Source organism: Triturus cristatus, chromosome 6 (assembly GCF_964204655.1).
Source record: "Triturus cristatus chromosome 6, aTriCri1.1, whole genome shotgun sequence".
In the NCBI taxonomy this organism is placed as follows: Eukaryota; Metazoa; Chordata; class Amphibia; order Caudata; family Salamandridae; genus Triturus; species Triturus cristatus.
Window position 1 is genome coordinate 1646531969 of NC_140589.1, and position 15363 is coordinate 1646547331.

The following is a 15363-nucleotide window of genomic DNA, read 5'->3' on the forward strand; positions in this document are numbered from 1 at the left end:
ATATATGTCGGTGTAATTATGGCATTGCTCATTCAAGTTTAATGGGTTACAAGTCCTGTTACTTAACCATTTAGTTCCTCCCTCACTCGCATCTCTTCTCTACAGTGTATGGATAATTGAGGGTCCTACATGCCCCCGGTGACAGCTGATTTACACTCATAAAAACTCTTGAGATTTTTGGAACACCTAAGTCGCCTCAGTCACCTATTGCTGATGGTAAAAGAACTTGTCTTATGTCCCCTGTTTTTCCCCTCCCCCTCCCACCAATCTACGATTTCGTGATTTCTCCCGTTTTTGGCTCCTTCCTTTCTCATTATGCATTTCTTCTTTCAAGTCATTGCGACATTTCTCTAATTCTGACTATTGGCTTACTGTGCTTAGATTTTGGGTTCTAAGTCTGTACATTGAATCCAGTGTTTCAATCTTATTTTGCTCGGCAAGGCGGTATGTTACCGATAGGGTGTACCGCTAAAAGGGGATACTATGGGGTTTAAACTGTATAAAGAATGGTTCGCAGGACGACCGGAGCATACTCTATACAAGGTTCAAAGTGTGTGCATTCTATTCTGAAACGCTGAATGGTGAAATTAATAAATACTTAAAGAACAATTAAACGGAACAAGTTTCTCCAGTTTGTTTTTCAGCGGTTTAAGAGAAGTTAGTTGTAATGAGCTCACGCGGATGTTGCTCTCTCGTCCCTGCCTGGATGTGTGTTTGCCTGTAACCTTTGAACCGTCGGCCATGTAACCTGAACTGACCCAAAGCACGAGACTACAAAAGACAGTCGGGCAGTGAGCGCTTCATACCTGCAGGTCGAAGCCACCGTTCAACACACAGTGTTCGCTCGATCGCGATTTTTTCGTCCAGCGGTGAAATGGAGACACTTGTGAATGTAAGGCAATGGATTGAAGACAACAAGGCATTCTTTCAACCACCAGTGTGCAATAAACTCATGTAAGTATTATTCAGGTTTTAGTTTAACGTTCTGTGATGACATATAACCCCCCCCCCCCACCCTGCCCCAAAAAATAATACCGCTGAAATGAAATCGAAAGACGTGTCGAATTTATGCACATACGGAGCAGCTTGAAATGTTTACAAAGCTCTCGCTTTAAATGCTATGTTTATCTACTTAAACAAAATCTTACCGTCGGTGCTTCTTTGGAGCTGGTGGTTACATGCCGTGGGTGGCCCAATGGCACACATTTTTGGGGACCAGGACTTATTTGTCCTTATCATACATTTACAGAGAGCCAGAGGGAAAAACACACTCACACGAAAGAAGGAGGGAGAGAAAGACGGGGACACCGTCACAGAGGAAGAAAGCAGAAACCTGCAAGAGTGGGCATTCAGTGCTTAATTTGAGCCGGTGGGGGCCACTGGTACTTCTTTTTGTGGACCTGCACTTATTTTTCAGCATCACATAGCTGCCAAGTTCGGAGGTCCATGCTTGATGCGCTGTTCTAGTTCAGTTTTTTCCCCTTTGTATTGTGGGACTTGTAGTCCTGTTCTATAATGCAATAAACAAGACTAGAAAGTCCCAGAATTCAGGGGCGTAACACAGGCCCCCGCAGCCCCGCGTTGCACGGGGGCCCGAACTCCAGGGGCCCCCTCACTTCATCATAAATTAAACGGCACGCTCGCCCCTCGGGCCCCGGGCGGGCCTCAGAGGCTCACCGTGCTCTTCATTAATTATATAGGGGCAGATTTATGTTTCCGGGCGCATCCCTGCAAATCAGCAAGGATGCGCCAGGAATGATGCGTCACGCAAGTTTACCCTTGCGCCACACATGATGCGCCGCATTTACAATGCGGCGCATCATGGCGCAGGAATAAACAGATGCGTGACGCATCCGATGGCGTAAGGTTGGCGCAGTGCTTCAGTTGCGTCGCAAGCGCGACGCAACTCCAGCACTGTTCCAACCTACCCTATCCCTAACATGGTGCGTCAAGCCTTATGCCTGCTTCAAGCAGGCGCAGGGTTTTGGCGCATCAGCGTTGGGAAAGTGACTCAGTCAAATCTTATAGATTTGACTGAGTCACTTTTCAGGGGCGTTCCTGCGACGGAACGCCCCCCCCTCTGTCGACACGCCCACGTGAAACCTGACGCAGGTTTTACGTGGCGCAGGGCTTTACATCGTGACGCATCTCCATAGATGCGTCACAATGTAAATATGGCGCAACGTGGCGCAGGGTTTACACCGCCGCTGCGTCACAAAAGTGACGCAACGGCGGCGTAAAAGTGGCGCATCTCCAATATAGATCTGCCCCATAGTGCGCAACTGCTGCGCACACACGGGCCCCTGTCGGACCTCTGACTGAGCCTCTTCATTAATTAAATGGTGCGCAGGCCCGGCCAGGCCTCTGAGGCTCACTGCTTTCTATTAAATGGTGGGTCAGGGTGGGTGAGCGCAGCGCGCAGTTGTCTCCGGGACGCGTCTGCCTGGTCTTCAGTGTGGGGCAGGAGGCAGGGCTGGTGACCAATGCCCTGATTGAATTATTTGTCATGTGCATTGAGTGTGCGCAATTAAAAGTGCGCGTGAGACTGAGGTGTGACATCCCAGGACCTAGCCATGCTCCTAAGCCGTCGCCAGAAAGTGAGAAGGACTGTCCGATGTCCGTCACCGGCCATATTTTAAATTAATTTTATTATTAGCCCCCCCCCCGCCCCGCCTGGCTAGCCTTGCCCTGCCCATGCCTTCTGATTCTGCTGCCTACCTCTGAAGCTGCAGGCTAGGCCAGGCCCAGCCGTCAGGTCAGGTGAGTCTGCGTTCAAGCCTAGTAGGCAAGAGTGGTCCGTGGGTGGTGGCGAGGATGGCGTTCTGAGCGTCTGCGAGGCCTCCTGTACTCCTAAAACTCACCGGGAGTGTGGGGTTCATTATGTAACTACTGCATCTGGTGTTGGGTAGTGAGAGGCCTCCTGCATCACAGGACACGTGGGGAGCGGCGCGCAGGCTGTCACTGATGACACCCGGCGGACAATAACCCTGTGTGCACCCTGCGGGGTTGAGGCAGGGCTGGGGGATAATGTACCTTTCGTGTGTGTGAGAGGTTTGCAGGGCCCTTGGTGTCAAGTCACTCCGCGAAGTGCTGGGCAGTCAGGATTGAAGTGCCGGCACTGTCCGCTTAAGGCTGTGAGCCGGCACTGTTGTGGTCACTGTCCTTTTCATCTAATGGCGGTCCTTCCAAGAGGGCTGGCCTGGTACTGCCCCTTTCCTGCAATGGTGCTGGAACGGTCCGTTTCATGCACGGTGTCCATTGCTCATGGCTGGCACTGTCCCTTGTGGTGATCTGGCCAGAAGGGCTGGTACTGTCCATTTAACGCTCTGGTGTCCCTTGAGAAGTGCTGCACTCTCCTTTTAGGTACTATGGGGTACTGTTCAGAAGTGTCGCCACTGTCCATGAAATGCTTTAGGACCTGTATGTGCTGCCTATGAAATGTTACAAGGTCTGCATGGAATTATGTATGTACTGTGCGATTTGTGTATGCACTTCGCATTGGAATGCTGTGTGTCTTTTTAGAAATGCGGTTCTGTCCTATGAAATTGTCTGAGATCTGTTTGGGTATGCCTATAGCATCCCTTGAAACGTTTAGGACTTTCTAATTTGTTTGGATCTGTTTGTACTGCCACATGAAATTCTTTGGAATCTGTCGGTACTGTCCAAAGAAATGTTCTGGGAACTGTTTGTACTGCCCCATAAAATGCTCAGGGATCTGTTTTGTACTGCCCCATGGAATGTTCAGGGATCTGTTTGTACTGCCCCATGGAATGCTCAGGGATATGTTTGTACTGCCCCATGGAATGCTCAGGGATTAGTTTGTACTATCCCATGAAAGGCTCAGGGATATATTTGTACTGCCCCATGCAATGCTCAGGGATATGTTTGCATTGCTCCATGAAATGGTGTTAGTTGTGTTGGTGCTACTGCCCCGTGGAATGCTTAGGGATCTGTTTGTACAGCCCCATGGAAGCTCTTAGATCTGTTGGTGTACTGTCCTGTGGAATGCTCACGGATCTGTTTGTACTGTCCCATGGCATCCTCTTAGGTCTGTTGGTGCTACTGCCCTGTGGAATGCTCAGGGATCTGTTCGTACTGCCCCTGGAATGTTCCCGGTTCTCTTTGTAGTGCCTATGGAATGTTCTGGGATATGTTTGTGTACTGTCCCGTGAAATGCTATGGTATCTATCTATGCTGTTTCACGGAATGCTGTGGAGTCGGGTTGGATTTATTGATACTGTCCCATAAAGTTCAGTTGAGAAGTGCTGCTTCGTGTCCTAGAAGATGCTCTTAGATCTGTTTGTGTTTTCACTATTCCACCACATGCGCAGCAGACTCGCAGAGATCGGCATCATTCGTACTGCCCCATCGGCAGTGGCGGATGCCTGCTGAGACTCCTGGCTCTGCCTCTGCCCCACTAAATGTAAACAAATTCTTCGAAAAAGTGCTTCTGCCGGTCTGTGGAAAGCATTGCAGGTATTTTGAGACGTGCCCAGGGTGTCACGTTAAAAGTGTGCTAAGCATCAAGCGCGCGCTGTCCCTTTAAACGTGCTGCACCGTTCTAGATGCTGAGCGCTGCTACTATGCCATTGAAAGTGCTTGAAGGGGTGAAGCAGGTGGTGTCCCTTTAAATGTGATGTAGCTGTGGATGCGAACTGCTATCACTGTCCCATTGGTGTAATTACAGGTTTTAGTTGTGAATTGCCGGTAATTTGGCTGATTTATTCTTCGTAGTGTATTGGGTGAGTTACTGCACTTGTAGCTGCTGTTGTCACGTCACTGTTAACTCCTTCAGGAAAGTGGGGATTTTACTGGCCATCCAAGCAGGGAAGAGCCAATGTAGTTACATGAAAGTGCCAGCTCTATCTGTAAAGTGCCGCTACTGACTAAATGAATGCAGTCATTTTGGAAAGTGCTGGGATCGCCCCAAGTAAAGTGCCGTGTTCCTCGTTGTGAAGTGCAGCAAACAAGTACATTAAGGTTTGTGTTTTTTATTTATTGTTTATGTTGGCCTTCATGTCCTTTTCTTTAACATCAATGGTGTTCTTGCAGAGTGTTGTGTGAGTGACTGCCGTATTGGTCAAATCTTTGTGTCTACATCCAATAATGAAGGATTTTATTTCTTTTTTAGAGTTTTTGAGTAGATCAGTTTGTCAGGTCTCCCTATGACGTGCATATGACGTCGACATAGTCGTGTGTGCTGCCAGGCCCCATTGGATGATTATCAGTGTCACTTCTACAGCGCGTAGCAGTTGCCCTGCGGATGAGTGTGACAGCCTTGGCCATGGAGAAGGATGTATGGTGGCCAAAGCAGTGTTGGCCGCAATGGGGTTCTTCCTCTGGGGATCTATAAAATCCATCAGCTAATGGACAGTTCCTGTGGCATTGTGACCTATAGAAAGAGCGGGTCATCCTCCATAGGGGCCTACATCTGTAGTCGTGGGCCAGTCCAGGGCATGTCAGCAAGAGGACTTCATGGGGTCACACCTTCTTGAAGGTTTGCAGAACACTAGCCATGAAAGGGCCGATGCTCATTTAACTGATCAAATATATTTTTTTAAGTTTTCATTTTGGGGGGAGTTGCGTCAACGTAGCAGCTAATGGGTAGCATAATATCACTTCGATTGTCGACGGTGAGACACTACTCAAGCCTTTGCCTGTCCTCTTGAAAGCAGAAACACTTCCCTAGTTACGCAGGTGGTATAGTCTGATTTCCCCAATTGCTAAGTGAAATTTGTGTTACAAAATCATCAAATCCAGGTCCTGTTTTTCAGGAATTTGTGACTGTGGCCCATACATAGTAGTGGGGGGGGGCGGATGTAGAGTCCAAGGAAGTAATACTAAGGCCTAAGAATAAGCAGAGATTAGCGGCGGGCTGGCCTGTCTCAAAACTGGGACATTTTCTGAAAAGATCAGTGTCTGAAAGCTTGTGAGGGTCGGGAGAGAGTCAGTCGTTTCTCAGGCAAAAATGCTTAATTTGTGCTGGTGGATGCATGTTGTAGACTCAGGCGTTCAATATTTGGGCATCCAGAATTATTTTTCATTTCCGAAGATTGACCTTGTGCAATAGAGAGAAAGGCAGACAACGAACAAAGAAGCAGGAAGAGAAGGATACGACAGCAGCAGTGATAAAAGCAGGAATCGGGATACAAATAATCCCAGATGTGAGCTAAGAGGCATGGTGGGAGTGTGTAGTGGAAGAATCAGGCATGGGATGGAATAAAAACTAGGCTGCTCTGAAAAGCTACCAGTTTTCAATTGTGCCTGCGAAAGGCTTATTGTTTGCTCACAGCTTGTATCTAGAGAGATGGGTGGGTAGATGAGTGAATTAATGGATTGTAATATGGACAGAAGGTCTTGGTTTGGTATGTGTTTTGATGCAAGAGGATGGATGGCTGGGTATGGATTAACGGTTGGGTTGATGTGTTAGGTTGGCTGAATAGCTGGGTGGGTGAATAGATGGATGGGTCTTGCTAGTTTGATGGATAAAGGGTTTGGATGGATGAATAGATGAGGTTGGATAAGTGGGTGAGTGGATGGGTCATTTGGGTGGTTTAGTTGGATGGGTAAGGATGGATGGGTTACGACTTGTGGATGGCTAAGGGGTGAATAAAAATACAAAAGACAAATGTGTAGCATTTGACTCGAAAATGGTCACACAAAAGCGTCAGATATTGGCACAGCAATGACGTTGTGATTAAAAATGCTCCTGCCCTCGCCTGCATAATTGTGAGCATCCTCATAATGCGGCCATATTGCTCTCTCTGGCCATTGCTCGCCCATATTCATTATTGATTGTTGCCAGGGCAATTTTGTCTGCAAGTGTGTGGTTTTTACAGCAGTTCTTTGGAATTACCAAAGAATTAGCATTGGGTCGTTAACCATTAAGCTTCTATTGCCATCCCTCTCTATTCCGGTAGCATGTGGGTTGGTAGGATTTAAATGTCCCCCATTGCATTACGCTTCCCTCTTCTCACAAAGGGCGTGCAGATGTTAAGTGTCTTGCGGCATCTTCCATGGCATGTGCGAGCTATATTAAAACTGTGTGTAGTCACCTCGGTCCTAAAATTTTCCTCAGTGGGTTTCGCTTTTGAATCCAGTCCTGGATTTGCTCTGGTAAGCTCTCGGTCAGCATAAGCCCTTGACCATGAGGGATCACCCACCTTGTCCCACCCCTAAGGACCGTCGGAGTCTCAGTGGGTGGCGGGGTGGTAATGGGATCATTTGGTATCAGGGAGGGCATCATGGTGGGGTGGCTGGGGCCCGGCCGGCACTAAAAGTAAAACATAGTGTAAGGCGGTACATACTTCACCCACTCTCCATCTCATGCCGGTCAGGCCCGCATATAATATAAAATCAATAGATCAATCTACAAGCAAAATGAAAGCCTTTCAAAACGATATCTATATTTGAGTATTTCTAATTGTGGTTGTCTAAGCTCACATCGGGGCTCTAACGGAGTCAGTATATATTGATGAACATCATGATCCCTGTAATAGGCAATGTTTCCTTAATTTGCTTACCGCTCTAACTTGCTTATCTATTTTAGTTGATCATTGTCGTACTAAATCCTATTTTACGTCATCAGTGTCATACTAAAGTCTTTAATGTGGCTTTAAGTTTGGCTGATATAATGTTTGCTGAGCTCTCATTTCTCATGTATGTCTCAGTCATGTATTAGTTATTCCTGATAGACATTCTGGCAGTTTGGCCATTCACCCCCCCTCCCAAAACTTACAGCTGCCTTTATCAAATGCCTGAGAGCATTATATGAGGAGCAATGTGTATATATACCTGTCAGATTTGGGGGCCTCTAGTTGGCATAGGTAGGTACCTGTGACAAATAGGGACCCTTGCGTCTAGTCAGGGTAAAGGGGTACACTCCTAAAATAACCCCTGCTCACCCCCTTGGTAGCTTGGCATGAGAAGGCAGGCTTATCTCAGAGGCAGTGTGTAAAGCGTTTGTGAACACATACAGTAATCAAGTTATAACACTACAGATGGACACCACACAAGTTTTATATCAAAGATAAGTATTCTTTATATAGATTTAACACAAGATCATAAACGACACAAATCCACAAAACTGTTACTTTAAAATGGTAGAATTCAGCTTAGTTCTCTTAAGATGGTCAATGCGACACTCAGAGTTCAATGTACCTTTAGATGTGACACGCAGGTCAACGAAAGTGTTGCAAAGATGGTGATGCGTTGAAGATCCAGTGTAAATAAACAAAGATGGCGCTTTCTTCTTGATGCGACACGCTTCCCGGTGATGCGGCGGCGCCTGATGAGACATCAATCCCCTTCTCCGGTGATGCGAGATGTTTCCTCACTATGCGAGCTGCGACAGGCCCTGCGACATGCTTCCCAGTGATGCGGCGGCGTCTGACGCGACGTCGATCCTCTCCCCTGGCGATGCGAGTTGCTTCCACAACGATGCAAGCCGCGACAGGCCCTGCGACACTCTTCCCGGTGATGCGGTGGCGTCTGCTGCGACGTCGATCCTCTTCCCCAGCAATGAGCCACGACAGGCCCTGCGACAGGCTTCTCGGCAATGCGGTGGCGTCTGATGCTACGTCGATCCTCGTCTCCTGCGATGAGGCACTTCGAGAGAACTTTTGGGGAGCTGGTGGTGTAGTGGAGGCGGAGCTTCAGGTACATACATTGCTATGTTAGCATAAGCGTCTTAGACTTAAAACGCCATCTTGCCACTTTTGCTGCCTTTGCAAACGACACTGCAGGTAGATGTTATTATAAGAAAACTGCTTGCTTGCTTTTTTCGCATGAGAACGGTCTGTTGTTCACATCCCTAGACGTGCACCGCGACCTTGGTCTGTACACTGTGTGCAAAAGCAGTCAGGGCTAAAAAACAATGTATGCTTTTGAATTCATGTTGATCGGCCCACGCTGTAGCCATAACACGCACACAGCTGCAAGTATCTGAAACTCGAGTGCCTTTAATATTGCATTTTGCATGCATGATTCAGACACTTTGGAGAAGACCTTTTCCAGACACAGAGCAAAGCTGATCCTGTGATGTGATTCACCTAAGCTGATCTTTACGGTATGGGGTTCCCCATTCAAACCTAGAGACCTTCTATTAGTTTAATAATACTAACTTTCTTATGAAGGGAGGGTGACTATAATCCACTATCATTTATAACATGATTTCGTCCTTCACTTGATATGGTATTGTAACAATGCTAATGGTTTTATTTTTAATCATTTGTATGCTTATGTTAGCCAAAGTACTGCACCTTAGGGCACGTAGTTAAAAATAAACATTTTAAACTATATTGTGTCTCTGATTACTCTTGTTGTGGACTGATATGAGAATAATAATGAAAAGGTGTTTCTAATTCCCACCATTCCTGAGAGTACTCTAAGTCGCTTGTTCTGGGTTGTCTAATCATTGGTAGCTTCGAGATGATACGGAGAGCGAATGAGACACTGATGCTAGTCGGATAGGGGTTCTGGGTACTGAGGTGAGTTTCTTGGTACAATCATACTATAAAGACTCCCTCATGACCTCTATTTCTTTTACATACGATTCAATTGAATTCAAATTTTCTTAGGTACGCCGTATCGTACCAGTGGGCTCTCCCGGATGGTTTGAAATTTGAAACGTGCAATGTAAACCAATAGTATCACAACGACTAGAATACAGTGCTTGTTCTCTTTTCACCTAAGAAAATTGAGACATGATACAAGGATGACTAATAACTTCTTGAGAGCTTTATAAATTAAAAAGTCATATTGACCAGTGAGGACGAGCGATTAAAACACATTTAAAATAAAAGACTGAAACTTTGTAAATCGTCAATACTAAATAATGGACGGCAATAATGATTTCGTCATAGACAGCAATTAATTTGATAGCAAGTACTCCCTTGGCATTGCTAATCCTGATTACTTATTGGGTCCTGATGAAGGTGGCCTTTACTTTCCTGTGCCATCGAAATGCGTCGACCACTGACATCTATATCCTGCTTTCTGCAGCTATCTTGTTGGTCCAAGGTGATTATTGCTATTCTCATATCTCCAACTTTCCATAAAAAATTTTTTTTTTTGAATTATTTGTTTGTGATTATGAAAGTGGTATGAATGTGGATTGAGTTGGTATGTATGTATAGGAGATTGTGGAAAAAAGACTTTTTTTGTGATGTATTTAGCTTTTTCCTAGGGATTACATTCTGATAAAAAGTGACATGATATACTATAAATATATATATATTTTTTTATATAAAAGGAGTAAATAAAAACATAAAAAATACGGTTGTTTGTGTAATATATTATAATCTGTATGGCTCATTTTTTGAATTCAATTGAATCGTATGTAAAAGAAATAGAGGTCATGCGGGAGTCTTTATAGTATGATTGTGTCTTTTGCCCCTCTTCTCCCTGACCTAAATGAAGTTTTTGAGGGGGTCCCATTCCTTCTGCTTTGTGAGTTTTTTGGTACACCACAATTCACTGAGGTCCTGGTTTCCTGCACATAGTTCTGTGCATGAGCAGAATCCCTGCAACATGGCGCACCTAACATTTGGTCTTATGATTTGAGACGCCTTAGTAGCGCTTATATTAGTTCACGACGCCCTCACTCTTGTTTCCGGATAGCGGGAGTGACAGTTTTAACCTACCAAATAGTATAATATATAGGTTCTTTCAAGCTGGTCAATTAAAAAGTTTTTTTTATTATACCCGTTTTGTGCTACTGTTATAATAGATTGTTTTTCTTCCCTGCGTCCTTATGGCTGAAGTCGCTATTGCGGCGCATAGCCGCGCACCTCTCCGGCGTCATTTGAAGCAGTTCGTGGTGTCTGACGATGGGATGGATATTATCTTTGTGGTGAGTACTGATGCATCATATCCCTATGAGTTGTTTTCCTCTTGGGCTACCTTGCCGGCGGTGAATGCGGACGATAGTACATTTCACTCTTACTCTCCTACGACAGTCCCAGCGAATTATACGCCATATAGGACGCAGCAGATTCCTGTTTCAGCTTGGCAGCATTGTATTTGGTTTAATGGCGTCCTCCCCCACTCGGTTACACCGGTTTGTTTGGGCCCTTTGTCCATTCCAGGGGCCACTTGGACGGTACTGGCCGGATTTACGCCTCATCCTCGTTATTTACATGCTATGGTGGATGAGTTGCGTCAGTTACATACAGCCCTGATTACAGTACATCGGGCTTTGGTGCAATACATTTCACGCAATGTACAGGTAGGGGCACCTGTTGTTGCGGGGCAACCAGCTGGCTCGGCCGGGATTGTTATTAGTCCCGTCATGGTTAATTCGGTAATGGGCAAGCACCCCCAGAATAAGGATGATTTGCCTTATTGGCTTGCTGAAAAATTTGACCAGCTGGGAGCAGTATTTCCGCACTCTACTCCTGTGGAGAAACACAGGATACTCACCATTAGTTTGCAGAAAGACTTAGTCCCAGAAGTAGCCGATTGTGAGAACTGGGGTAAGGTTTTTGCAGCGGTCTACTCAAAGTGCTTTGGCACCCCGTCTATGGCCGTACTGCCCTCTGTGATCAAACGTGTTCAAGATCAACACGGTCCGGAGGCAGCGGTCGAGTTGGGAATGAGGCTTGTCGGTGTGTTCGACGTGGTTGCCACACTCATCCTTGGTAACCTCAAGAGAGATGCGGTTCACTTTCAGGTGGTGAATGGTCTAGCCCTCGTAGACGGCGTCGATAAACCCCATGAGTTGACTAAAATAATTGCGGAAGCATATAGAACTATAGGCCGCAGTAGGTTGGGGATTAAGCCTACAGTTCAGACCACAGATGTGCAATAGCAAACTAAGACGGTTTCGTCTTTCAAAGACGATCGTCCAGCTTTTCCTAAACAATGTTGGAGATCTGAAAAACAAGGTAAGCAGCAACAGAAACAGATGTCTCGACCAGTGTCTCCTGTACAGCCAACTGGTGAGCGCACATATGACTTACGCGATCGCACTAGGATTAGGTCTCCTGATAGATTTCAGGTTACTGAACAACGTTCTCCTCGTTCTTCACAGGAAACATCGGTCTCACAGTCCGGTGGAGGAGAGCGTGGCAAAGGTCGGGGTGCCCAACAAGGACGTGAGCAATCCAGTCAGCCTGACGGTAAAGGAAAGCAGGACGAGTTTGGATGTCCCCCGTTTCAGAAGAAGAAAGTTGCTGCACTAACAGCGAGGTATGCCACAGATCGTGAGAACGCAGCTTCGGAACCTGACATGGGCACTAACGCTGCTCGACAGCGCAGCGGAGGTTACAGTAGTGCGGCAAGCACTGCATCCATATCTGGAGGCGACAGCAACTGATACGTTCATTACTGTAGAAACTGCGGATACTAGAGTGGCTCCCCCTGATAGACTATATGACATAGTCCTTTTAATAGAAGGTGACATACAACGTACCATAAAAGGGATTTTTTGGGAAAATCTGACCTCTACATATGACATTCTGTAAGCGGAGGCAGACTGGCCCCCAGCTTTCGTTTTGGCCGTTCCTAGAGGGGAGGAGGTAATCCTCCCATCTTTCGCGCACACTGTGCCGAAGGATCAGGCACAGAACTTTGCAGAAGAGTGGGCTCAGGCACTTGCTCCGGCGGTGTACCGTACTCAGGTTGGGTGGGATAAGTTGTCGCCCAGCCATGAGATTCCATTACGGTCTATGCCCCAGCCGCAGCCCCAATATCCCATGCGTCGCAAAGCTAGATCCCCCCCGAAATCCTTGAACAATTGGAATATCAAGGTGTTATTGAGACATGTGTGTCACCCATGAATAATCCTTTATTCACTGTAACTAAACCTGATGGGTCGTACCGCCTAGTTTTGGATTACCGGCATTTGAACTCTCATTGTCGGACCTGTGCCGTACAGAATACCCACAGTTCTGCCCTCGTTGATAGTCTCGTGAGGAAAAGGTTTAAAACCACACTTGACATCTCCAATGGCTTTTATAGTCATAATCTGTCCTCAATTAGTAGTCGGTGGACAGCCTTTTCTTCGGGCGGCAAACAAAAACAGTTTAAAAGACTAGCAATGGGCTATAAAAACAGTCCAGGCATCTTTGCCGAACGTGTAGTCTCTCTGTTAGAGAGCACTGACCATGATGCGTACTCGTATGTTGATGATATCTATCTCACAGATGACGAATTATGGCCGCATCTGTGTCGCGTTGACCGCATCATCGTCATGTTTGCGGACTTCGGTTACAAATTCAACTTTGCAAAGTCACACGTTGCAGAGTACACAGTGTTGTTTTTGGGCTATGAACTCAACAATGAAGGTTGAGGATTAGCCCCTCACTTTCTGGAGAAGTGCGCATGCTTGCGTGCTCCTACAACACTGAAGTACAATCTTTGCTGGTTTTTTTAAATTTCGGGCGTACTTATATTCCCGATTATGTCCAGCGTATCAAGCCGCTATACGCCTTGGTACAACCTACTTTTTCCAAATCGAGTTGGCTGCCAGAGCATTCAGCTATCGTGCAATCTTTGCATGCTGATCTTCTTGCTTCAAAGTACTTACTTACACGTGATAACCACACTAACTTTGTGATAAGAATTGTCCCTGGTGCAGTGGGTTTCACGTACCTAATGTTCAATGAGGGCAACACAGTCCCCATTGCATACAAATCACACTTGTACACTTCGGCTGAAATGCGTTTTTCCAATGTTGAGAAATTTTTGACTGCTGTACAGATGGCGGTTCTGAAAGAGAGAGCGCTGTCGCAAGGGAAACGCATGTTGGTTGTCACACCGTATCCTGCCCTAGAGGCAGTGCCGAAAGCCATTGTACCTAATTCTAAAGCTTTGCATCCGCGTTGGATACAATGGGCCACTTCCTTGACATCACCGGATGTCACTTACATCTTTGATGCCTCATTGCAGACTCAGGAGTATTTGCAGTATGAATTTGTTCATCTGGCTCCTCTGTCCTTGCGCCCGCTTGAGGATTACCATTGTTTACTGTGTACAGTCTATTAACGACAATTTATTCTTTTGGTCTCAAAATGAATACCTTGATTCCAAGGGTAGCACAATTAAGAATAAAGTGCTTTGGGTTCGAGTAGCAGAACTTAAACGGAATCTGCCGCTCGTGAGTGTAATTCATACTCTTGGGCACCAACGAGTTGGTGCCCACGCTGTCGGTAACAGCTTAGCTGACGAGGCAGTAAAAACAGCAGTGGCAACATATCTAGTAGCAGCAGTTACAAGATCCAAAATAAGATTGATGATGACATCTTGCCAGCTATTGCTGCGACCGAGAAGGGAAGTAATTACCCAAGAGGTTTCCCTTCGAAATACTCTTATCATTTAAGTCCTGATAAAGTTCCTTATGTGAGAATTAACGACGTTGGTGACAGATTGATTCCCAACACGGACTGCAGACTTTCCTTGATAACAGCGGCTCACGAAGGCATGGCTTCTGCGCATGACTGCGTTTCAGCGACTGTTACTCTCTTACAACAACGTTACTGGTGGCGAGGGTTGCATAAACAGACTCGTGCTTATGTTCTTGATTGTGACATCTGCCAGCAGATTAAACCTTCGACTGCTGTGCCCCCACCACAAACACAGTTGTACATATCTAATAAACCACTTGGGTGCATTTATTTAGATCACTGCAGTCCTTTCTCCTCTGATACTGCGTATAAGTACATCTTAGTTGCAGTGGATTCTTGCACACGTTTTCTTTGGGTATGGCCGCAGTGGAGTGCTGATGCTCGAACTGTCATCAGGGATTTGCATGTCTTTGTGGGAATTCTCGCGTGTGGTACCCTTCATTCTGACCAAGGTCCTGCGTTCGCCTCTAAGGCGTACAAAGAAGCCATGAGATCTTTGGGGGTCCAAGTCAAATTTTCGTCTCCATACCGGCCTGAGGGCAATAGTGTTATGGAGCGAATGAACCGTGACTTAAAGGAATCCCTGACAGCTAGGGTGTTAGGCACTGGCAGGAACTGGTTAGCCCATCTGTATAACATTCAACGTGCACTCCCTAGAAGGTCTCTGGGTGGGCGGACCCCATACGAAATGCTCTTTGGCATAAAGATGTTTGTCCCGGACCTTGATGGTCTAGACATGGCGCCGTCAGCCGCACCCTTTGACGTAGATGATCACTGTGCTGTATTACAGAATCTACAAGAGACCAGAGACTTGCCCTCCACGACTGATGATGCGCTTCAGATTCTGGTAGTCAGCTGGCTACCTTGTGTTGGTGATCTGGTCCATGAGAAGGTGGAGAACAAGAAGGAGTTCGGCCCCTCTTATCATGCTCCAGTACCAGTGCTTGGCGTGCAGGGTACAAGAACAGTCATTTTACCTCCGCTTCCTGCTCGCAAGGATAACAGGTGCATCTCCATT

At 46.4% G+C, this 15363-nt stretch overlaps 1 protein-coding gene across 1 annotated transcript in view; it reads left to right on the plus strand.

Annotated features, from left to right (window-relative positions):
* Positions 1-741: 741 nt before the first annotated feature.
* HAAO (3-hydroxyanthranilate 3,4-dioxygenase) overlaps positions 742-15363 on the plus strand; it is a 763099-nt gene continuing 748477 nt past the window's right edge. The window contains exon 1 of the mRNA XM_085612800.1: positions 742-954. Within this exon, the coding sequence (XP_085468926.1) occupies positions 875-954 (80 nt within the window). The 5' untranslated portion in view covers positions 742-874. The remainder of the gene's footprint in view (positions 955-15363) is intronic.